The sequence below is a fragment of the Mus caroli genome, unplaced genomic scaffold (genome assembly GCF_978045245.1).
Source record: "Mus caroli unplaced genomic scaffold, Mus_caroli_1 scaffold_4, whole genome shotgun sequence".
Taxonomy (NCBI): Eukaryota; Metazoa; Chordata; class Mammalia; order Rodentia; family Muridae; genus Mus; species Mus caroli.
Window position 1 is genome coordinate 126,643,776 of NW_028227259.1, and position 25,620 is coordinate 126,669,395.

The 25,620-nt window shown below is 47.3% G+C and overlaps 1 protein-coding gene across 1 annotated transcript; it reads left to right on the forward strand.

Moving 5' to 3' along the window:
• Positions 1-1,936: 1,936 nt before the first annotated feature.
• Anapc7 (anaphase promoting complex subunit 7) lies at positions 1,937-23,884 on the forward strand. The gene is made up of 11 exons (XM_021162055.3): positions 1,937-2,139; positions 7,225-7,411; positions 8,511-8,630; positions 11,631-11,742; positions 12,275-12,428; positions 14,568-14,710; positions 17,150-17,267; positions 18,767-18,963; positions 19,537-19,761; positions 20,780-20,930; positions 23,253-23,884. The coding sequence occupies exons 1-11, from the start codon at positions 2,039-2,041 to the stop codon at positions 23,440-23,442; spliced, it is 1,698 nt and encodes a 565-aa protein (XP_021017714.1). The 5' UTR covers positions 1,937-2,038; the 3' UTR covers positions 23,443-23,884.
• Positions 23,885-25,620: the final 1,736 nt, after the last annotated feature.

Consider the following 25,620-nt stretch of genomic DNA (forward strand, 5'->3'; position numbering starts at 1 on the left):
CCCCCCCCCAACATATTCTCTCTCTCTCTCTCTCTCTCTAAGAATTTTCAGTACAATGCAAGGATAATAATCAGTCCCAAGTAGTGTGTGTGTGTGTGTTTTGTGTGTGCGTGTAGACAACTCATGGGCAAAGTCACTCAGGAGTCGTTTTTCTTCTTCACCATCAAGCCATCATCTTGGCAGCAAAGCACCTTTACCTCCTGAGCTATTTGGTCAGCCCTTAAAAAGTCATTAAAAAATGCTTTCTCTCTTCCATAACAAAATTATTGTAAGGAATAAACTTGGGGCGGTATTGTACATCCAACACTCAAGAGGCTGATGCAGGAGGATCATGAGTTTGGGGTCAAGATGTCTTTGTCATAGGCTAGTGAGATGGTTGAGTGGTTAAGAGCACTGACTGTTCTTCCAAGGTCCAGAGCTCATTTCTCAGCAACCACATGGTGGCTCACAACCATCTGTAATGGGATCTGATGCCCTCTCTGGTGTGTCTGAAGACAGCTACAGTGTACTCATATACATAAAATAAATAACTAAATATTTTTTTTAAAATGACCTTGAATCTCAAATTTAAGCAAACAGCTTCAGTTGTTTACATTTTAATTGCATTTAGTTATTTATTTTGTGTGAGTGAGAGGCACATGTGGCTGTCTCAGAGGACAACGTGAAGGAGTCAGGTCTCTCCTTCCACGAAAATGTTGGACAAAGGGGATTGAATTTACAAAACTAGCCTTGCTGATAAGTGGTTGTACTCTCAGGCTGCCCAGCTTCAACATTTTAAAGTTTTGGTTTCCTCATCGGCAAAGAGGGACTGACAATTCAAAGTATTTATTTATTTGTTTGTTTGTTTGCTTTAAGCTTTTCCAACAGGGTTTCTCTGTGTATCCCTAGCTGTCCTGGAACTCACTCTATAAACCAGGCTAATCTTGAACTCACAGAGATCGGCCCAACTCCCAAGTGCTGGGATTAAACCACCCCCCTGCCAAAGTTTTTATTTATTTATTTATTTATTTATTTATTGAATATAAGTACACCATTGCTCTCTTCAGACACACCAGAAGAGGGCATCAGATCCCATTAAAGATGGTTGTGAGCAACCATGTGGTTGCTGAGAATTGAACTCAGGATCTCTGGTATAGCAGTCGGTGCTCTTAACCGCTGAGCCATCTCTTCAGATCCAAGTTGTTATTTTTTTCAATTTATTCTTATGAGTATCATGCATGCCTGAGTGTGTATGTCTGTGCACCACATGCATGTATGTGCCCATAGACGCCAGGGGAAGGAGTCGGATGCCCTGGAGCTGGACTTACAGACTGTTGTGAGCCACCAGGTAGGTGCTAGGAACCGAATTCCCCTGCAAGAGCATGCAGTTTTAATTTCTGAGGCGGCTCTCTTCCCTCTATGGGAATGGCTTCAGCATTGCGATTTGTGAATTTGCAATGCAGTAACGAGTTCGTAAAGGCTTGAGATGTTGACAGTGGGGCGATCAGAGATCCAGCTCATCCCTGTACCTATCTTTTCTTCGCACTTGGATCTAGCCGGTCACTTGGACGGGTAAATCATGCCTTGCATCAAGGAATCTATTCCCAGTGACAGGGACACAAGCCGCCAGGCGAGGGGGCGTGCCACCTTCGCCTAGAACGCACGCGTAGTTGGAGAAAGCCAGCCTTTGCGCGCCTGATTCGAAAATTCAATTTTTAACTGTCCGTTTTCCTCCTCCGCTGTGTTTAGGATGAACTCCTGTGCATTGTTACTAACCTCCGAATGGCATCCATTCCTCTCAGGCTGTCTTTAGCGCAGCAAAACTACTATTCCTACTGGGATGGTTTTGAAGAAGATGATGATGATGGAGAAAACCCTTTCGCCGTTGCTTCTTTTTACTCAGGCACGTCCGTGGCTACCTCCATCTTCGGGGGGCGGAGCCGCGTCTGGACCGGAAGGACCCCGGCGCCGTCTCCATTTTGGAACTTTCCCGGAGCCTCCGCTCTCCGTTCCCGGGAGTTCGTCCGCCGCTGCCGGGACCGCGGTGTTGCCGGGCAGGATGAGTGTGATAGACCACGTGCGGGACATGGCGGCTGCCGGGCTGCACTCCAACGTGCGGCTCCTCAGCAGCCTGCTGCTCACCATGAGTAACAACAACCCGTGAGTTGGAGAGGCGGGGAGGTGGCGGTCCGGGGAGCCGGGGTTGGCGGTGGCGGTGGCGGGGGAACGGTGTGGTCCCGCGGAGGGCTGCGCGGGATCCGGCCTCGGTGGCCTCGGAGGACTGGCTCCTTCCAGAACGACGAAGTCCTCTGCGTCCCGGAGACCCAGTCCACCGAGTGTCAGCCGTGGGGGTGCTGCCCCAGCGGAGGGAGGGACCCCACTTTCCCAGACTGAGAGCATTGGTGGCGGGCGCGGTGGCGCCTTTTTTTTTTTTTTATTTAAAAGGAACCCTGGCAGTCTAATGTAAGGCCCGACATTGCCGCCGGGGAGTGACTGGTTTTGTGTGGTTGTGTTTAGAAATAGGGGTCTCCTGTAGCCCAGGCTAGCCTGCCCCAGGCTGTGTGTGTGTGTGTAGTCGAGGAAGACTTTGACCTTCTTACCCTCCTGCCTACGCCTCCCAGAAGCTGGGGGGGGGTCACTGGTGTTTTACACCCCCACCATGCTCACAATGTGCGTGTGGTCCTGGGGTATTGAACCAGGGATTTCAGGCGTGCTAGGCAAAACACTACCGACGGAGTGACAGTTCTAGCCCGGCTTACTGCGTCTCAAAGGAAACCCGGGACAGTTGTAGGCTTGAATTGCCTGTAAGGGCCTTGCTTAAAAAATTCTCCATCATTGCTCACTCTTCGACGTGGCACCGCAAGTCAACCTAGTCATTCCTTTTCTCTAATTTCTCCTCCTGCCCAAGGCTCTCAGAGCAAGCTAGTTCTGCACGCCAGGCATTGTTGGCACCTGTGGCTTCACTTTAGAACCGCTGCCTGAGCCGAGTAGTAGTGGCGCACGCCTTTAATCCCAGCACTTGGGAGACAGAGGCAGGTGGATTTCTGAGTTCGAGGCCAGCCTGGTGTACAGAGTGAGTTCCAGGACAGCCAGGGCTACACAGAGAAACCTTGTCTCAAAACAAAACAAAACAAAAAATGCTAAGGAAATGTGTTTATTACAGGGATGTCCAGTAGGTCGACCAAAATCACACTCTGGAGAACATAGAGGAGCGAGTGGATCTGTCTGTGATTGGAGATAGTTTGTATTTCAGTCCACCACTGTCTAGTGCTTCCAGGTGAGCATTAGAGTAGCCTTCTACTCCGTGCAGACATTTGCATTTGGTGTGGCTGAGGCTAGTCCAGTGAGACAGCCAAAGGGCTGTGAGGGGCCTGTAATTCAGTCACTATCCTCCACTCCAATTCATTAGTGTGCTTTGGACCGACTAGGCGCATGCATCATTTGGTCACCAGCTTCTTAGTGTGACACGAGGGACACTGGTCTCTGTCAGCCTTCTGTGTTGATGCTGAGGACTTTCCCCCTGAATCTTTTTTTTTTTTTTAAAGATTTATTTATTTATTACATGTAAGTACACTGTAGCTGTCTTCAGACACACCAGAAGAGGGAGTCAGATCTTGTTAAGGATGGTTGTGAGCCACCATGTGGTTGCTGGGATTTGAACTAAGGACCTTTGGAAGAGCAGTCGGGTGCTCTTACCTGCTGAGCCATCTCACCAGCCCTTTCCCCCTGAATCTTAGTGGTGCTTCATAGCAAATGTTTTCCTGAATTGGGGATAATGCCCTAATCTTTACTCTTGGGTCGGGACAATGTTCTAGCACTGTTTGAACGCTCTAGAGCTTGCTTCTCTAGTTAGACTGAATTGGGCTAACCCATGCTTTTCCATGTTAGGTTAGATTGGCAAGTTCTTAGCTACAGGAAGCAGATAAGTTCTGACCTTCATCCTTTATGTTTTGGTATTTGTTGAAGAGACAGTATACAAACTGTCCAAAATCAAAGTAAGACTGATAACATAGTTCAGTGGTGGAATTCTTACCTAAAATGCCTTGCAGCTGGATCTCATGGAGGCATTTTCCCAACTGAAGCTCCTTTCTCTGTGATAACTCCAGCTGTGTCAAGTTGACAGAAAACTAGCTTTTACAGTTACCTAAGATATCACTCTGCCCGGGAAATGGTCATTGTGTACTGGCTGGTTTTGGGTGTCAACTTGACACAGGCTGGTGTTATCACAGAGAAAGGAGCTTCAGTTGGGGAAGTGCCTCCATGAGATCCAGCTGTGGGGCATTTTCTCAATGAGTGATCAAGTGGGGAGGGCCTCTTGTGGGTGGGGCCATCTCTGGGCTGGTAGTCTTGGGTTGTATAAGAGAGCAGACTGAGCAAGCCAGGGGAAGCAAGCCAGTAAAGAACATCCCTCCATGGCCTCTGCATCAGCTCCTGCTTCCTGACCTGCTTGAGTTCCAGTCCTGACTTCCTTGGTGATGAACAGCAATGTGGAAATGTAAGCTGAATAAACCCTTTCCTCCCCAACTTGCTTCTTGGTCATGATGTTTGTGCAGGAATAGAAACCCTGACTAAGACACATTGTAACATACTTGCCCAGTAGTGTCTCTGGAGTGATACATGAAAAGCAGCTTTCTCTGGAGAAGAATGGCGGTTGGGTCAGGTTCAAAACTGAGGAAGCAGTACTTTGCTTGCCTTTTTTTCCCATCTCACAGCTTCACTGTGTAGCCCTGGCCGTCCTAGAACTCAGAGATCCACTTGCCTCTGACTCCACGGTGTCGGAATTAAATGATGAGTGAGCCAGCACACCGGTCTTGGTGAAGCTGAGGCTGACCTTGAACCCCTGATCCTCCTGCTCCTACCTTCAAGTTCTGAGATTATGGACTCGATCTATCGCATTTGACTTTTTTGAATGATTGTTTTGTTGTATGTACATGCACACAGGTATCTAAGTACACGTACATAATAACACAGTTTATTTTTTAAGAAGGTACTATAGATTACTAAATGAAATCACATTAGGGAATGACTGCTAATAGACTTGGAATTACTTTGGTTTTTATGTTTATGTGCCTGGTGCATTTGGAGGCCAGAAGAGGGCATCAGATTCCTTGGAGGTCTAAGCTGGAGTTACAAAGTGTTGTAAATTGCCCGATGTATGTGCTGGAATTTAGACTTGGATCCTCTGCAAAATTCCCATGCTCTTACCTGCTGAACCCCTCTTAACTTCCCTTTTGAGAGAGGGTCATGACTCAGGCTGATGTTGGGTTGATAAGCTTTCTGAATGCCTGGTCCTCCTGTCTCTGCTTCCATATGCTAGGACTGCAGGAATATACGACCCTACCTGGTAGTGGTACCTAGTTGTTTGTTTTTTTTTTTTTTTTTTTAAATTGTCTCCCATTTTGTTTGTTTGAGACAGTGTCTATAGTCCTAACTGTTCTGGAACTGGCTATGTAGACCAAGTTGGCCTTGAACTCAGAGATCTTCCTGCTTCGGTCTCCGAAATCTCAGTGAATTAAAGGCCTACACCACCACATATGGCTTCCCTTGTGTTTAAGATACTTGGGCCAGGCATGATGGTGCAAGCCTTTAATCCCAGCACTCAGAAGGCAGAGGCAGGTGGATCTCCAAGTTTGAGGCCAGCCTGGTCTATAGAGCAAGTTCCAGGACAGCCAGAGGTACACAGTAAGACCCTGTCTCGAAACAAACAAACAAACAAGCAAAAAGCCCAAACAAAATAATAATAGCATGAAATAAGTACCTTTTTATAGACTTCTTGTCTCAGTCTGTTCTTTACCTTTCAGAGGAAAATATATACCATTACTTAATTTGTGAAGGAGTGGGACTGGAGGTATAAACACGAGAGTGGTAACCAGGGTTGCAGATAAGCTGTGGGTGGAATGCTTACCTAACATGCAGAGACCTTGGTTTGGTACCCCAGGCAGGACGGAAATAAAGCAGTGTCTCCGCATTTAACCTTGCTTATAAGGACTATTGCATCTTTTTGAGGGTAGAGGTTGAAGTTCTGTGATAGGCTTGCCTAGCCTTTGTGAGGCTTTGGGCTCCATGTGAAGCAGGCTCACACACACACACACACACACAGAGCAGAGGAAAGTTTGAAGCATGGGGTTCCCACACAGTGACTTTAGACCCCTGAGAGTCCAGGTGACGGTGCTTCTAGTGCTGGCAAGCTTGCTTTGTGTCTGTAGAATTGAAGGAGCCTTTAGGGCCTGGGGAGATGAGATGGCGCCATAGTTAAGAGTGTTTGCTGCTCTTGAGGGAACTTGAATTTCTCTGCATGCATGTTAAGTTCCTAGCAGGGGGTCCAACCTTCTCTTCTGGGCAGCAGCACTCACCTGTGCACATACACATATAAATCATAGTAATGACTCTTTAAGATAGACTTGTTAAGTCTAATCCTTTATCACTCTGCCATTTTGGCTTTCCAATTGTGTTCTCATACTGGCTTTTTTCTTTGGTATTTGAAGTTTTCAGGTGCCTGTTTTGTTGAGTTTCTCAACGAAATAATTCAGAGTGGTAAATTTTCTTTCTAGAGTCTCTAGCTTTTTTGTAATTATTGCTATCCTTTGGCAATATTATCCATAAAATTTGATGTTAACCTAAGATAATATAGGTGTATGTAAAACAGTGCTAAATGAAGAGGTCTTATTGAGTAGGCATAGCGGTCCATTCTTTGACCCATCACTTCCAAGGCAGAAGCAGGAGGATTGCTGTAAGTTCAGGGCTACCTGGACTACAGGTGCATTGCTGTCTCAAAAAGCCATAAAAGATGGAAGGACGTAAAAATGGGAAGGAAAGCCTGTGCTCTCCATCTGTTCATTGTATTGATTTATAGGTATCATTAGCTTCTATAGTAAGAAAACACACATTGTACAAAGCCACAATACAGTAAGATAGTGTTCTAGATGTTTTGGCCATATTTGCATGGTGTTCAAATGCTGTGCCTCTCATTAAGCCACTTAAATTTAAGAAATATTCTTGGGTTTTTTTTGTTTTGTTTTGGTTTTTGGTTTTTCCGAGACAGGGTTTCTCTGGAACTCACTTTGTAGACCAGGCTGGCCTCTGCCTCCTCAGTGCTGGGATTAAAGGGGTGTGCCACCACGCCCGGCTATATTCATGTTTTTTGCAAGCTGACATGATAGGTTTCTGTGGTAGGCTTAGGTACACCAAGGTGCTCTTTCTAATTTTCAAAATAAGCCATTAGGACTTGTTTCCTTTATGTTCTAGTGAGCTGTTTTCCCCGTCGCAGAAGTACCAGCTCTTGGTGTATCATGCAGACTCTCTCTTTCACGATAAGGAGTTCCGCAATGCTGTGAGTAAGTATGCCATGGCTTTACAGCAGAAGAAAGCCTTAAGTAAGACTTCCAAAGTTCGGCCTTCCACTGGGAATTCTGCATCTACTCCACAGAGCCAGGTGAGTAAGAGAGCAGACTCAGTCACTCAGTCAGTCACTCAGTCACTCAGTCATTCATTTACTGTGTTTTTTGGGGGCAGAGTTTCTCTATGTAGCTTTGGCTGTCTTGGAAGTCACTTTGTAGACCAGGCTAGCCTCAAATTTAGAGAGCCACGTGAAAGGGTGGCCACCACAGCCTGACGTGCCTGTGACTGTCAATGTGTATACATTTATTGATTTATTTGTTAAAGGAAATGTAAGTTATTTGTTTTATATATGTAAGTACACTGTCACTCTCTTCAGACACACCAGAAGAGGGCATCAGATCCCATTCCAGATGGTTGTGAGCCACCATGTGGTTGCCGGGAATTGAACTCAGAACCTCTGGAAGAGGAGTCAGTGCTCTCAACTGCTGAACCATCTCCAGCGCGTATACGTATATTTATATGTATATGTATGTATACACATACTAAGAGACAGGATTGAAGTACTTGTTTCAGCGATGAGCTGGTTGGTTATAGAATGAAACAGTTCTATATTCTTTGTTATTATCACATGATATTCCATGGTTCCCGAATGCTTCTTTTCTTTTATCTTTGTATTAATGAACACTGGGGTGTTTCTCCTGTACCTCATAGCTGATGCTGCTGGGATGCTTTGTGTCCTGGTTAGGGTGAGCTTGTTCTCTCTAACTCATAGAGATCCCCCTGCGTTTTCCTCCTGAGTGCTACAATTAAACATGTGTGCCACCACTGCCGGGTTTTATTCTCATTTCTTTTTTTTTTTTTTTCTTTTTTTTTGATGTTTCATTCTGACTTTTTTCTTTTTGTTTCTTTGGTTAGTTGGTTGGTTTTTCAAGACAGGGTTTCTCTGTGTAGCCCTGGCTGTCCTGGAACTCACTCTGTAGAATAGGCTGGCCTTGAACTCAGAAATCCACCTGCCTCTGCCTCCCAAGTGCTGGGATTAAAGGTGTGTGCCACCACTGCCTGGCTTATTTTCATTTCTTGATTGCATATCTAGGAGCAGAATTGCTATAAGATTATAAGACTTATTCTTTTTATTTTGAAAAACTGTCATGTTGTTGAGATCATTTTTCAAAAGGTGTTTTGTTAACTCGTAGTGTCTTCCATCTGAAATTGAAGTGAAGTACAAAATGGCTGAGTGTTACACAATGCTGAAGCTAGACAAGGATGCCATTGCTGTACTCGATGGGATCCCTTCAAGACAAAGAACTCCCAAAGTAAGCTCACTGTTCCTTGTCCCGTTTCTTTTGGTCCTGCCCCATCATCTCTGTCCTCCACGTTTCAGGAAGTCTGAACTCTTAACTTTTCCCAGTAGAGTTAGGGCTCAGACAGATGGCAGTTTACTTCATTAAGGGACCCTAAGATAAGAATTCAGCCAGGTGTAGCGACACTCACCTGTGATCCCAGCACTTGGGAAGCAGAAGCAGGAAAACCAGGAGGTCAGGGCCATCTCAAAACAGACAAATGACAGAAGTGTTCTGTTAGGTTTTGTGGTACTAGAGATCCACCCCAGGGTCTCAGGCGTGCTCAGCAAGCACTCTGGCATTAAGCAGCAACCTCGACTCTTGTCCTTTTATTTAAAAATTTCACCTGGAGACATGGGCTCACCAACTCACTCAGGCAGTCCTTAAATTGTGTGTCTTCTTAGGGTTTATTGCTGTGAAGAGACACCATGGGAAAACATTCAGTTGGGGTCGGCTTACAGTTTCAAAAATTTGCTCCATTTTATCATAGTAGGAAACATGGCAGTGACCGGGGAAACATGGTGCCACAGAAGGAGCTGAGCATTCTGCACAGGCAGCAGGAGGAGACTGACTGTGTGCCACACTGAAGCCTGAGCATAGACCTCAAAGCCCAACCCCGCTGTGACACACTTCCTCCAACAAAACCACACCTACCCCAGCAGTAGCCCTGGCTGTCCTGGAACTCACTCTGTACACCAGGCTGGCCTCAGAAACCCGCCTGCCTCTGCCTCCCAAGTGCTGGGATTAAAGGCGTGTGCCACCACCACCAGGCAAGGTCACACCTTCTAATAGTGCCACTCCCTATGGGTCAAGCATTCAAACACAAGAGACTATCGGGGTCATTCCTATTTAGACCACCACCCAGAATAACCCAGAATGCCTTGGGCTTTGACTCTTCCTACCCCAGCCTATCTAGTAACTGGGATTGCACCACCAGGGCCAGCTGTTTCTTAGCCTTAGAGACCAGAGGCAGTGGATCCCTTGGAGTTAAAAAGGTCATTCAAGTCACCTGATATGGAAAGGTCATTCAAGTCACCGGATATGAACCTAAGTCCTCTGGAAGAGCAGCTAGTGCTCTTTACCACTGAGCTATCTCTTTAGCCCCTTAAAGAATTATTTTTTTAAATTAAAAAAAAATTTACCTGTATGGGTATTTTGCCTGCCTACATGCATGTATGTATATATATATATGCACCATGTTTGTGCCTGGTGCCCACAGAAATAACAAGAGGGCATTGGATACTTAGAAACTGGGCCCTTTGTAAGAGCAGCAAGAGCTCTCAGCCACTGAGCCATCGCTAACTTCCCAGGTGTGGGGTTTCTGAGGCTAGGTTCTCAATACATAGCCCGAGTTAGCCTTGAACTTGTAGTGACATCCTGAGCCTGCCTCCCCATTGTTGGGATTATAGACATGTTCCACCATACCTGGGATACAATTATGTTTATTTAAAGAAAGGTTTCTTGCCAGGTGGTGGTGGTGGTTCACGCCTTTAATCCCAGCACCCAGGAGACGGAAGCAGGCTTCTTGATCTGCCAACAATAAAAAGTTATTTAAATTTTACTGAAATGAGGATGTCTTATCTCACAGGATTTAAATAGTGTAGTTTCTATTTGAGTCATTGTTACATTTGGAGGTCATTTTGAGTTTGATTTTTGTCTCAGTTTGGTGAGTCGACAGCTCTAGTGAGTCAGAGTTGAAGTATTAGATGGGCCAGATTCCAGCTACTGGTTTGTCGGAAGCCAGGTATTTTAATTTCAACTGATTCTTAAACGGCTATGCCCCGTAGTGTAATTTGGGTGTTGTGGCTCACACACACTGTCGTATGGCTCATTCCCAGCACTTAGGAAGCTGAGTCTGAAGGATTGCTGTAAGTTTGAGGCTAGTTGATCTACATAGTAAGTTCCAGGCCAGGCTGAGCTAAGAAGCAGCCAGATGATGTAATGGTACATGCCCGTATCCTGCACTTGGGAGGTAAAGGTAATTCACGAAGGTTAGCAATTCAAGGTCCTCATCCTCAGGTATGCAGTGGGTTTGAGGCCAGCTTATGCTGTCTCATAAAACCAAAAACAAAAGAGGGGCTTGAGAGATGGCTCAGGAGTTAAAAGTTTGTTCTTCTTCTGGGGCCAGAGTTTGAATCCCAACGCCCACATCAGCAGCTCGCACCCAGCTGTAACTCCAGCTCCAGGGAGTCCTCTGCCTCTGCTGGCCTACACACACACACACACACACACACACATATATTTATGCATATAAACTAAACTAAAAGATTTTCTTCACTTTGTTATGCAATAGTATTGACCCCTGCTTGGGCTGGAGAGATGGCTCAGCAGTTAGGAACATACACAACTCTTTTTCAGAAGATAGGAGTTCAGTTCCCAGCATTTAGATCAGGTAGTAAGTAGTAAATCTTGGCTAGAGGTAGTGGTGCACACCTTTAATCCTGACACTTAAAGAAAGGGCAGGTGGATCTTGAGGCCAGCCTGGTGTACAGAGCAAGTTCCACAACAGCTGAGGCTACACAGAGAAGACCCTGTCTGGAAAAAAAAACTTTGCCAGTTGTGGTGACACATGCCTTTAATCCCAGCTCTTAGGAGGCAGAAGATCTTTATGAGTTCCAGGCTAGCCTGGTCTACATACTAAGACCCCCCCACCCCGTCTCAAAAACAAAGAAATCCTTAAAATATATCTGCTGGAATCAAGGTATCTAAAATTATGGAACATTTCTCAATGTCCCAGAGGCAGCATCTTTGGGTCAGATATTAGGAGGTGTTTTGCGAGGATCACATGGCTAAGAAAAACAAGGCTAATAGTACTTTGTTTTGAGGAGCTAGTCTTTATTTGCACAGGGCTGTGGGTTGGTTTTTCTGCTAGAAAGTAGACTAGTAGTCGGGAATGAAATGAGCGCGTGCTCGCCGTGCAGTGTTTGCTTTGCAGATACTCTTGCTTTACTGTTCTCTGTTTCGTGTGTGTAGATAAACATGATGTTGGCAAACCTGTACAAGAAGGCCGGTCAGGAGCGCCCATCAGTCACCAGCTATAAGGAGGTCCTGCGGCAGTGCCCTTTGGCCCTTGACGCCATTCTAGGTACAGAAAGTTTCTCCCTGGTGCCTGGGGTGTTTGCAGTCAAAGATGATGGCTCTCAGGCACAACTATGCCTTAGGTAGAGTAGGGGTTTTTTTAGATTTTAATTTTATGTTAATGTGAATGAGGGTTTTGTCTGTCTGTATGTATGTAGTGTCTAGTGCCATAATGGTTGGAGGGGGGGCATTGGAGCCCCAAGAGCTGGAGTTATGGGATGGTGGTAGACATGAGTACTGGGAATTAAACTTGGATCCTCTGCAAGACCAGCAAGTGCTTTTCACCACTGAGCCGTCTTCATGGCACCTAGAGTTAAGTTTACACCATTCTGAGCACTGTTGGTTATGAACTAGAGGAGTCGCTGTCTTGGGGACAGGGTACAGTTGAGTGGCTGCAATGCTTGAGCATGCCTGAGGCGCTGACCTTTGAGTTGTGTGCGCCTTGCTTAGAGGAGGGAAGGCAGCTGTGCGGCTGCTGGGGTTGCACCTTGGGAGGAGGGTGCTGTGCGTGACTCAGTTTCTCTTGCTCTTGGGGTCAGGTTTGTTATCCCTGTCTGTGAAAGGCGCAGAGGTGGCATCAATGACGATGAATGTGATCCAGACTGTGCCCAACTTGGACTGGCTGTCTGTGTGGATTAAAGCGTATGCTTTTGTGCACACCGGTGACAACTCGAGAGCAATCAACACCATCTGGTGAGAGCCAAGGTGTCAACTCAGTGGTTATTTTGGTGGGAGGTATAGTCTGAGATATGTCACACCTTACTACATAACCAGGTTGCCCTTGAAATTGCCTCAGTCTTCCAGCCTAGGTGTCCCTATTGCTAGGACTATAGGCACGAGCCACCAAGCCTGGCTGAATCCAGGGATCTTGGCCCTTTCCTTGTCTAGAGATGTAATATATCTGGTGACACAGAAAAGCTAGGTGCTGCTTACTGCTTGACATTGTGTCATTTGTCTTTAGGTTATGTTTTTTTCTAATGCACTAAGTGATTGCAAATGTAATAAACTGTTGGAACCTGTGAAAATGAACAGCCGGACTCAGTTCTATACTGTTCATATGAAGATGGCCGTCCTTAAAGAGCAGACTGCTGGGGGCTGGAGAGATGGCTCAGCCGGTAAGAGCACTGACTGCTCTTCTAAAGGTCCTGAGTTCAATTCCCAGCAACCACATGGTGGCTCACAACCATCTGTAATGAGATCTGACTCTCTTTTCTGGAGTGTCTGAAGACAGCTACAGTGTACTTAGATATGATAAATAAGTCTTTAAAAAAAAAAGAGCTAATTGCTGAGGATGTCATGTTCATGCCTTTTCGACTTGGTAGACATGTTTACTGTATACCTGACATAGGCTAGACCTCTTTGCAGTTAGGGATTTCTTTTTATTTAAACAAAGTTCTAAGACCAAAGGCTGTATGCATGCATCTCTCTATCTATCATCTAAACTATCATTTATCTATCAGCTAACTACTACACACCTACCTACCTGTCATCTGTCATGTACTTCCTTACCTACCTATTTGTCACAGTAGCTATCACTAGTGAGTGCTGTATTAAAAGTCATTTTTGTCTAAAAAATTATAACCGTGCTGGTTGTGGTGGTGAACACTTTTAACCTCAGTGCTCAAGAGACAGGCCTGCCAGGGCTCTTTAGTGAGACCCTGTCTCCAAAAAAGAAAATTATAACCACAGAGGTTTTTATAGATATTAAGAGATATATTTGAGATACGTGTATATAAAGTGTATATGTGTATATAAAGATATGTGTATATATGACTTTTAAGTATTTTATTTCCTTTCATGTATATAGATGGTTGTCTGTCTGCATGTAGTTTGCATGGCATGTGCATGCATAGTGAACAGAGGCCAGGAGAGGGAGTGAGCTTCTCCGAGCTGAAGTCGCGGTCAGCCGTAAGCTGCTCTGCTAGTGCTGGGAAATGGATCTGGGCCTTTGCAGGGGCCCACAGTGCTCTTCACTGCTGAGCCTTCTTCCAGATGCCCGTGTAACTTTTAAAGCTGAGGTTAAGGTCCATTGTACCTAAGTCCTTTAAAAAGTTTTTAGGCCAGGCAGGGTGGCGCACGCCTTTAATCCCAGCACTTGGGAGGAAGAGGCAGGCGAATTTCTGAGTTCGAGGCCAGCCTGGTCTACAGAGTGAGTTCCAGGACATCCAGGGCTACACAGAGAAACCCTGTCTCAGGGGAAAAAAAGTTTTGTTTTGTTTTGTTTTGTTTTTTTCGAGACAGGGTTTCTCTGTATAGCCCTGGCTGTCCTGGAACTCACTTTGTAGACCAGGCTGGCCTCGAACTCAGAAATCTGCCTGCCTCTGCCTCCCGAGTGCTGGGATTAAAGGTGTGCGCCACCACGCCCGGCGGAAAAAAAGTTTTTAAAATTAGATTTGTGTTTATTTGTTGTATGTAGGCACATGTGCTTGTGTGGAGGTCAGGGGACAACTTGGAGGTGTCAGTTCTCTTTTCCACCACAGAGGTTCCAGGGGTCAAACTCAGATCATCAGGCCTGGTGGCAAGTGCTGCTCTTACCTGCTGAGGCAGCTCACTGGCTTACTAACGTTTCTTTTCTTTAATTATTACTATTATAATTAGGAGTTGTAGTGCCTGTGTATAAGGTCAGGACTTGGGAGGTGGAGGTAGGAGGTTCAATGAGTTCAAGGCTAACCTGGAGAATTTAGTGCGACCGTACTTCAACCCCCCCCCCCAAGCCTTTTTATCAAAAATTTCACCCATATAGAAAAGTATGTCATCTGTAAGCCCAGCCCCAGATGGAATGATTAAAAACAGATTGTAACAGAGTCTAAGGGTTAGTATTTATCTTTTAAGTTCACTAGAGAAAAAATCATTACTGCGAGACAATGTGGACCTGCTGGGGAGCCTGGCCGACCTGTACTTCAGAGCAGGGGACAGCAAGAACGCTGTCCTCAAGTTTGAGCAGGCCCAGATGCTGGATCCTTACTTGATAAAGGGTGAGTCCCACTGTGTGTGTGTGTGTGTGTGTGTGTGTGTGTGTGTGTGTGTGTACACACATACAGGTGAGGGCAGGTGCTCTTGGAAGTCAGAGGCGTTGTTTCCCAGGGGTCAGAATTGACCCTTCTGATATGGGGATCCACAAAGAGCAGTGCATGCTCTTGGCTGCTGAGCCATCTCTCTAGCCCCTTGTTTTTTTTATTTTTTGAAGACATAGTCCATGTAGCGAAGGCTAGCCTTGAACTTGGTTTTGAATTCTTGATTCTGCTTCCGCCTCCCAAGTGCCTGGCTCACAGGTATGTACTGCCATGCTCATCTCTGCTCCTGGTTTCCGAGCCGCTTTTGTAAGGCTTCCTGTAGTGGTTCTCTCTCCTGTCCTGGCATCGCTTTAACACTTAGATAATTCTGTTCTGAGTGGCTGTTTTCTCTTCACAGACCATTGCTCAGCCTTCTTCTTGTAAGGGCCCTTGTGGCATCTCCACCTCCCTACGAGTTAATACATGTGTGATGTGGCTGACTTATGTCATCTGAGAACCCTAACGTCCTTCTAGGAGCTTTGGTTTTACTGAGTCCTTGTATGATGTTGAGGAAGCAGGGGAGTGGCTATAGAGGGAGGGGAAGGTGCCTACCATGTCATCAGGGCAGAGTGAAGGCACAAGGCACAGGGGATTGAGAAGCCGGTGGGGCCAGTGAATGAAATTTGTAAAGACCCAACAGAGGTCACCAGAAAAATACGCCTCGGGATAATAAACAGGTTTTTAGATTCTAAAGAGTAAGTTACCAATAATTCTAACAGGCTGAAGCAGGCTTGTGAGAGCGAGGTTAGCTATACAGGGAAACCCTGACTCAAACAAACAAGAAGGGTGACTGAGTGTGGGAACGGATCTAGAGTGTGTTTGTACCAGTTCTCCTCTGCTGTGTGTTCCTTTTTCCAAGCTGTCCAACCACACTTGTGATCTCAGCACTTGGGAGGTGAAAAAGGAGTCAAAGGCTCAAGCTCGACCACTGACAACCCAGACTAAAGAAACAGACCAGGGGACGGTGTCCCAGCACTCAGGGCTCTGAGGTCAGGCTGCTCTACAGAGTGAGTTCCAGGATAGCCACGGCTATACAGAGAACCTCTGTTTGGAAACAACAACAACAACAAAAGAAGAGGAAGAAGAAAGACAGAGAGAGAGGAAAACAATAATTTAGTGTCTTAGGAATACAAGCTTGGTGGCATTGGTAGGTAGCTTGGTGTTGGATGTTCATACCCGGGCCCAGGCTAGCAGGAGTGTGGCTATGAACTTGCTCTGAGAGTAAAGGGGATTTGAAGGGATGGAGAGGAAGGAGAGCGGTAGGAAGAGGTGCATGAGAGCCAGTGTGGGGCCTCATAAACCATGAGGGAGGAGTGGAAGGGGCTTGGGGAGAGTAATGTGAGGATTGGCATTTTAGAATGAACTACAGCATTTGGGGGCATAGGCCATCTATTTTTGAGACTGGGCATTCTTAGCATAGTAAGCTTGTACTGAGGGCTGGGGGCTCTTTTCATACAACATTTATGTGATGGCTTTTCTGGGCTGCTGTTGACTACACTACAGGCTTAGGGACAGACGGTTCTTGACATGACTGGTGTTCTAAGTTGTGACGTAGGACCTGCTGATCCTTTGCCTGCCTCCCATTCTTTTATGTGTGTGCTGTGTGCTCTTGCAAGTTCATGTTCAGCATGTGTGTGCAGAAGCCCTCAGAGGCCAGGAGAGGGCCTTTCTTGTTTTGGATGGTTTTGCTGTTCATTCAGTCACTTAAGAGACAAGGTGTCGTGCAGCCCAGCCTGCCTCAGGCTCCCTGTGTAGCTGAGCTTGACCCTGAACTTCTGGCCTTCCTGCTTCCAATGCCCAAATGCTAGGACTGTAGCCCGTGCCGCCATCAGTTTACATGGTGCTAGGGACTGAGCCCCGAGCTGCTGCATACTGGGTAAGCACCCTACCGATTGAGCTGCACCTCCACACATTGATTTAATTTTGAAAATTAAATTATATGTGTGTGCATAGTGGGTCAGAGGTCAGTTTTTGGAAGTGGTTTGTCTGTTCCTTGTGGGTCCTGGTGAGTAAACATTGATTCATCCGGCTTGGGGAAGGTCTTCTTTACCCACAGCCATTTCACAGGTCCTTCTCTGACTTTTTTCTTTAATTTTTGTGTGTGAGTGGTGTGCTTTTATGTATGTATGTGCACCGTGTGAGTTCATGGCCTCAGAGGTTGGAAGAGGAGGTCAATTGTCCTCGAACTAGAGTTACATGTGGTTGTGAGCCACTACTGCGTGGGTGCTGGGAACTGAACCCAGGCCTCTGCCAGAAGAAGAATTCTTACCTCTGAGCCATTTTCTCTGGCTCTTCTTTGCCTTTTCTGAGGCCCGTTTCCTGCTTTGCTAGAAAAGCCTCTTACTGTGTCCTTCCTTTCAGGGATGGATGTTTACGGCTACCTCCTGGCACGAGAAGGGCGCCTGGAGGATGTGGAGAACCTTGGCTGCCGCCTTTTCAACATTTCTGATCAGCATGCAGAGCCCTGGGTGGTCTCCGGGTATGGGTGTTCACTCTCCTTTCTCCCCAATTTTTTTTTTAAAGATTTATTTATTTATTATATGTAAGTACACTGTAGTTGTCTAGACACTCCAGAAGAGGGAGTCAGATCTCGTTACCGATGGTTGGGAGCCACCATGTGTTTGCTGGGATTTGAACTCCGGACCATTTGGAAGAGCAGTCGGGTGCTCTTATCCACTGAGCCATCTCTCCAGCTCCCTCCCCATTTTTTTTTTTTTTTTTTTTTTAGATTTATTTATTTATTATATATAAGTACACTGTAGCTGTCTTCAGACACTCCAGAAGAGGGCGCCAGATCTCGTTACGGATGGTTGTGAGCCACCATGTGGTTGCTGGGATTTGAACTCTGGACCTTCGGAAGAGCAGTCGGGTGCTCTTACCCACTGAGCCATCTCACCAGCCCCACCCTCCCCATTTTTAATAGAGGTTTTGAAAAGAGATATTTTTTTTCTCTTTAAGAGAATATCAGTTAATTTTTAGTTAGGTTATGTTTGTTTTGTTTTGCTTCTTTACTGATATCTGGCTTGTAGCTGTAAGCATAATTTGTAATTGTGATCATGTATACAGACTTTTTTGTTGTTGTTTTGGTTTTTCTAGACAGGGTTTCTCTGTGTAGCCCTGGCTGTCCTGGAACTCACTCTGTAGACCAGGCTGGCCTCGAACTCAGAGATCCACCTGCCTCTGCCTCCCAAGTACTGGGATTAAAGGCATGCACCACCAATGCCCGGCTGTATAAAATCTCTTTTAAGTGATAGCCACAGCTGGAGCCTGGGTCCTTTGAAGAGAGACTCTGGTGTGGGTTTTCACTTGATGATCAATGGATTCCTGATAAGGAGACTTGGTGAACACAAGTCTCTTTCCAGAGGTTGGGGGTTAGGTAGCTGTAGGTCTTAGAGGTGGCATCAAAGGTGGCCTTGGCAAAGTTGCCCAGGGTGGCAGTGCAGCCTCTGGCTGAAGTGTAGCAGTCATCTACACCGGCCAACATCAGCTTCTTGGGCACAGGAGCAGAGACCATGCCAGTGCCTCTGGGGGCAGGAATGAGGCACACTAGCACAGAGCCACAGTACCTGACACACATGTTTGGAAGTCATAGAACAATTAGCAAGAGCAGTGTAGGTCTTAGGAAGTATCAGGCTTGCCTGCCAGCACCTTGGACAGCTTTTTTGGTTTTTGTTTGCTTGTTTGTTTTTTAGAGATTTATTATTCTCCGTAAGTACACTGTAGCTGTCTAGACACTCCAGAAGAGCGAGTCAGATCTCCTTACGATGGTTGTGATGGTCATGTGGTTGCTGCGAATTGAACTCAGGACCTTCGAAGAACAGTCGGTGCTCTTAACCTGCTGCGCCATCTCACCAGCCCTTGTTTGTTTGTTTTTAAAGACAGTTTGTCAGCCAGGTTTCAGAAGTTCTCTACACAGTCTGGTGTTAAGCCTTCTTCAGAGGCTTCTCTCAGAGAACTTGTGGGTTTTTTTTTTCCCAGATGCCACAGCTTCTACAGCAAGCGCTACTCTCGGGCCCTGTACTTAGGTGCCAAGGCCATCCAGCTGAACAGCAACAGCGTCCAGGCTCTGTTACTCAAGGGGGCGGCACTTAGGAACATGGGGAGGGTCCAGGAAGCCATCATACACTTTCGGGAGGCCATCAGGCTTGCGCCTTGTCGCTTGGACTGTTACGAAGGTAAGCCGGGGACCTGCCGATGGCGGTGTCAGCCTGACAGCTGCGCCCAGGTGGCAGTGGTGTTGGTCAGAGCTTGCTGGCACTGTGCTGTGTTAGAGGCAGGGCAGCTGGGGAAAGCAGCAGCTGTGACATGGAACTCTGAGTTTCTCCAGCCTGGACAGCTGAGCTGCTTTTTAAAACAGTTTTTATTGTTAATATTTCTTTTGAGGCTGGATGTCACTGCAGCCCAGCAGAGCTGTGCCAGGTTTAGCAACATTTGGTGACTGAGTCACTGACACTAAAATAGCTCTTACAAGATTCTGTTCCTCTAAAACATTTTTATAGGAATTTAAAAATAAGCTCAGTAGTCTGTCTTCTAACAGGAAGATGAGTTCAAATTTGAAGAGAAAAATTAGAAGTCGAGAAAAAGAAAAATCTGCTTTTATAGCTAGCGGGCCTTGCTGGGTCGTTCTTCACAGCTCGTTAGAACACTAGAGTGAAGGAAGGCGCTGGGGGGGGGGGCGCAGCCTAGGGCAGAGCTCGGGAGGGGCTGGTGGGCCGTCCTGCCTGGCATCTCTGCTCTCTGTGTTTCAGGTCTCATAGAGTGTTACTTAGCTTCTAACAGCATCCGAGAAGCAATGGTGATGGCCAACAATGTTTACAAAACTCTGGGTGCGAACGCTCAGACGCTTACGCTGTTAGCCACCGTGTGTCTGGAAGATCCAGTGACCCAGGAGAAAGCCAAAACTCTGTTAGATAAAGCCCTGGCGCAGAGGCCGGACTACGTCAAGGCCGTGGTGAAGAAAGCGGAGCTGCTCAGTGAGTGCTACACTTGCATGTTCTCGGTTGTCCTTCCCCCTCAGCATCCTCCTCTCCTTGAGGCTTACAGATGAGCCAGCAGCTCTGAGCGTGCTAAAGTGCTTTACACAGCCAGATGTGCCTTCGACCTGCTTGGGTTGGTTTAAATCAGCTAACATCACTTGGTAGTTGTTGAGTTCATCTCGGGTTTATTTTTGAACTAGTTTAGTCTGATGCAGAAGCCTTCAGTCAGTTTGAATAGTTCTGAGCTATGTGAATTCTCTTAGTTTTGTTCTTCTTGCTTCTGGCATATTCCTAAGTTTATGATGCTATGAAGAGGGTATTCTGGCTCAGGATTCTACTGTGGGGCCACTGGCTTCATCTAGTGCAGGCCTTCTTGCTAGCATCCGGAGTCCAGAGGCAGCCCAGGCTATCACATGAGTTGGGGGCGTTTGTTCTGACCCCAGTAATCTCCTGTGCTTTCACTGGTTTGGGAATAAAATTGAATTCGTTTTGTTTTTTTTTTTTTTTTTTTTTCTATTTTTGTTACGTTTAAGAGTATATATATGCTGGGCAATGGTGGTGCACACATTCAATCCCAGCCTTTGGGAGGCAGGTAGATCTGTGAATTTGAGGCCAACCTTGTCTACAGAGTGAGTTCCAGGTCAGCCTGTCTGCAAAAGAAAAAAAATTTTTTTTGAAGTTTCAGGGAATAGGTTTAGTGGTTTGAGTAACGATGCCACTAAGACTGACAAGGTCAGTCCTCAGACCTACACGGTAAGATAGGCAACTCCCACAGATTGTCCTCTGACCATCACCCATGTGCTGTGTGTGGCATGCTTGCTCCCTCCATATAAGTTAATGTAACACATGTTTTTTAAAGATGCAATACTCATGTCAATTTCCCAATGAAATAGAGACCGCACGCACATGCCTCTTGTAAACCCTGTAGCGCCACTTCAAGGATATCTCTGAGAAAGTTGTCATATCATAGTGGGTGCGACTGTACTACTGAGCAGTGACGATTGTCTTTCTCTAGGCAGGGAACAGAAATATGAAGATGGAATTGCTCTGCTGAGAAATGCGCTGGCCAACCAGAGCGACTGTGTCCTGCATCGGATCCTGGGGGACTTCCTAGTAGCTGTGAACGAGTACCAGGAAGCAATGGACCAGTACAGTATAGCACTGAGGTAGGTGCTCAGCCTCCATGGGAGGGAAAGAGAGGAGGCAGGGCCTGTGTGGCAGGTCTGCAAACACGTGTGCCCACAGTTGAAGGCAGGATGAGAAAAGGAACAAGAGAAGGTGTTTGGGAATTCATGACTCCTGACATATTTTCCTAAAGCACATTAGCAGAGTTATCATTCTTCCCCAGCCCACATGCGAGCAGCACCCAGGCTGACTGTACAGCTCTCCTGGGCTTGCCCACACCCCATGGCTTCAGAGGGTTATGCCTAGTGGAGATTTTACAGTCTGCTTTTTAAAATCTCTTGCTGAGTATGTTCCTGTGCTTCTGTCTACTATAGTAATTAAAAACGTAAACTCTGGAGTTTGAATACAGCTTTCACCTGTCACCTTGGTCAAGATACTAACCAGTTTCCTTGTCTATACCTTCTTCATTGGACATTAATTAAGGGTATCAAGATTCAGAATGAGCCGGGCGTGGTGGCGCACGCCTTTAATCCCAGCACTTGGGAGGCAGAGGCAGGCGGATTTCTGAGTTCGAGGCCAGCCTGGTCTACAGAGTGAGTTCCAGGACAGCCAGGGCTACACAGAGATTTCTGTCTCCAAAAACCAAAAAACAAAAAGACTGAGAAGGTAATGGTGCTTGCCACATAACCCTGGAGACCCGAGTTGGATCCCCAGAGCCCATGGGAAGGTTGCAGGAGAGAACTGACCCCTCTGACCTCGCACGCATGCCATGACTTACACAACACACAGACAAACGTGTGTGCGCATACAAGCACTAATAGCAATACAGTTAAGTTATAATGTTAATTTTTAAAGAATTGTTTATTTTTTCATATATGAATATACTTTAGCTGTCTTCAGACACACCAGAAGAGGGCATCAGATCCCATAGAGATGGTTGTGAGCCACCATGTGGTTGCTGTGAATTGAACTCGAGCTCTGGGAGAGCAGTCAGCACCCTTAACCGCTGAGCCATGTCTCCAGCCCAATAAATGTAATTTTTAAGAGAATAAATGGTTGGATGGGGATTCACAGTACGCAGTAGAAAGCTTAGCGAGGGACCGGTCTGTAGTAAGCAGTAAATAAAGGGATTTCTACGGCTTAGTTCAGAAGTGATTCTCTGAGACTTGCGAGTGTGTCTTAGGCAAGGAGCTGTCCTCATCAGGTGTCACATGCGTCTGTTCTCTTGTCCAGGAGATAGTTGAGGCAGTGCTTTTGAGCACTCAGTGACACTCAGTACTCAGAACCTCCAAGCAGTCTGCAGGGCCGGGCTACAGCGTGGAAGCCTCTGTGTAGGCAGAGTTTGGTGGAGGTTTTGGGTAAAGAAGAGATGTCACAGACTCCACTGTGTCTGTGCATAGGAACAGGATCCAGCATGGCCTGGCACGAGAAACCAGGCAGCAAGTTTCCTTAGGGACGCTTGCTGACCCCTGACTGCCTGGGCAGAGGGAGAGGCTGTGATACCTGGAAGTTGCCTCAGTGGCGCAGAGCTCCTGCCTGGAATGGGCGAGGCCTAAGCATTAGTTTCCAGGACTTCGTTTTTCCTTTTAAAGATTTCTTAGGAGCCAAATCAGTGAGGATTCTGGGACGCTGGGCTTTGTGGGGTTGCTATTAATGAGAATGCTTTGGTCCTGGCTCTATCCTCAGGACTTAAAATCTGTCCTGTGTACCTGTTTACGGGATTGATGGCTGTAGTTACCCACAGTTCATGGTATAATGTGAAACAGTGTCACACCCGGAAGAACAGCTTGCCTGAGGCAGGTTGCATGTATTCATCCCGTACCTGAGGCTGGCCTCGGTGTTCTGACCCTGTTTCCCTCCTGGATGTGTTGGGCTGTGAGCACCAGGCCTCCTGTTAGTCCTTCTACTCTTTCCTGACTGGCCACTGCATCCAGCAGGGTGCTAGTGAAGTTAGAATCTTTAATTGCCATTTTAAAATGAATTGCTTATTAAAATACATTTTATATGGAGATGAGTGTTTTGCCTGCATGTATGTCTGTGAAACGTGTGTGCCTGGTGCCCAGAGAGGCCAGAGGAGGGCATCAGATACTTGGGAACTGGAGTCACAGGCAGTCATGAGTCACCATATGGGTGCTGGAAACTGAACCCAGCAACAAATGCTCTTAATCACTGAACCACCTCTCCGGCCCCTTCGTGTTAAACCTTCTAAAACTTAGAACGTCTCTGATGGACTCCCTGGATCCAGCCATGGACGCCACAGTTTGCAGCATCTCTGACGTAGTCATCTCACTGCTGAGCCAGCGTAGTGACAGTCCCAAGAAACAGGGCAGGCTCAGCCTCTCCTCTGTTTTGTTGTTCCTTAGTTTGGACCCCAATGACCAGAAGTCTCTCGAGGGGATGCAGAAGATGGAGAAGGAGGAGAGTCCCACGGATGCCACTCAGGAGGAAGATGTGGACGACATGGAGGGGAGTGGGGAAGAAGGGGACCTGGAGGGCAGCGACAGTGAGGCAGCCCAGTGGGCTGATCAGGAGCAGTGGTTCGGCATGCAGTGAGGGCGCAGTGGCAGCGCCTGGTGTTCCGAGAGTGACAGATGCTGTCAGAAGTGTGCTCACAGCAGGGCTCCCTGCCTGTTTCCAGGTAGTAGTCAGGACTGGTGTCTACCTGTCTGCTTAACGAGTTCTAAGCTGCAGACTCACCATTATGGATGGTTCTGACGTACCCAGTGGACGATGCTTTTTTCTCTTTATGACGGGTACACAGAACTGAGCCATCCTCTTAAGGGCATATGCACCTGGGTGGTCCTGCCAGAGGGAATCTGGTTCCTGGGAGTCAGGGTCCTCCCTGCTACACTCCCTATAGTCATGGTTCCGGATGCGGGTACCGTGCTTCATGGACTGCAGAGCAGCACTTGGCCTCAGTGGGCAGATATGAGGAGCAGATGATGGCCACACACAGGACAGGCTCACCTAATAAACTGTTCAGTGTGGTGGCACATGACAGCCTTTGAGACTCTTCCTTTTATCGCCTTGTCAGAGGCAGCCATGTGGGCCTAGACAGTTTGATATAAATATACTCTCTTCTTCCATGTGCTGGGTGGCGGAGCCCCGAGCGTGTCACATGAACCAGCCTGGCTATTCACTGAGATGCCTTCAGCATCTGCCTGCATTATCCCATAGCTCCTGGGAACAGGTCGACTCTCCCTCCGTCCTGCATCTGCAGGTGTGATGCCTTTCAAGATGCAGATCAAGGTGCTAGGAATGTGAGAGATTGATTCATTGTGGATAATCAGTAGTCGATTTCAGAACACTGTCAGCGCAGTGAGAAGTGGGACAGGGTGCTCTGTCTGGTGGACACGCGTTCCAGAAGCCTGCACTCGGGAGGCAGAGGCATGACAGTTGAGATGTGCTGGGCTGTATAGCAAGACTTGTCCTAAGATACATGATAAATGGACCAGGTCTCCGCAAAGAGTACCAGTGTGAGCTTCAGCCTCTGCATACTAGCTGTCCCGAGCCATCTCTGAGGCTCCCTAGGCAGCATGTGGGTGGGGCTTTTCCTGGCTTGGCCCCACCAGCAGCCCCACTGTGTGTGGCACGCAGGCAGGTTCGTGAGGCTTGGCTCATTTATTTATCATATGTTTTTCTTGCTGTGTAGACCAGCAGTTCTGAAGAGCTCTATCCTGATCCATAGGCAGATGGGCCCAGCATGGGTTTCCTCCAACAAGGCTACACCTACTCAGTCCTTCCAAATAGTGCCATTCCCCGGGAACTAAAGCATTAAAATACACGAGCCAGGGCCAGGCGTGGTGCCGCACGCCTTTAATCCCAGCACTTGGGAGGTAGAGGCAGGCGGGTTTCTGAGTTCAAGGCCAGCCCGGTCTACAGAGTGAGTTCCAGGACAGCCAGGGCTACACAGAAAAACCCTGTCTCGGAAGAAGGCCCCCCCCCCCCCCACGAGCCTGGGGGTCCATTCTTAGTAAAACCCTAACAGATACCATTGGTGTGATGCCTGAAGCTAATCTTCACTGGTGGGATCTGCAGCCCCGCCCTTCCCACGGGCTTCTCCCCACTGCTCAGTCCCGGCTGGTACGTGTGGTCCATCCGCAGGACTCGTGGTAGCCACAGCTGTTTCTGAGCCTGCCTTGGGAACCAGAACCAGCTTCAGTTTCTGCCCTGTCTAGCTGCCCGCCCTCGCACTTAGACCCTGGTTCTCAGCACCACAGACTTTGAGGTCTGGGACCCTGGACTGCGGAATGAGCATTTTCGCTTTGCCCAAATTCCTGTTGTTGGCAAGCTGACTGGACTTGAGCCTGACCCCAGAGAGGCCCTGGAGCGCCACTCTCTAGACCTTTGTGAGTGGACAAAATGGGCCTTAACTGGCCTCGCCTGTGGTCTCTGGGTTTTACAGTTTAAACCCAGCTCACCTGGGGCCGTCTCGGGCCGGTACTGTCACACTGTTAAGCTGCCAGCATAAATCCAGCACAGTCACTACAAACTGCCGAGACCAGTTTTCAGGGGCCACATCATTTGCTGATGACAGGCACAGGCCAGACTGGACATAGACCTCACCGTGGTCTCAAGGGAAGCGGCTGAGGTAAACATCTTGTTCAGATTTGCCATCCCACCCAGGCACCTCCTTCCCCAGCGGCAGAGAGTGAGGCGTCAGCTGCCACCACTTTCTTGGGGAGGTAGAGGGGCACAAAGGGCTGGCTTTTGCCATCAAGCTCTCTCCAT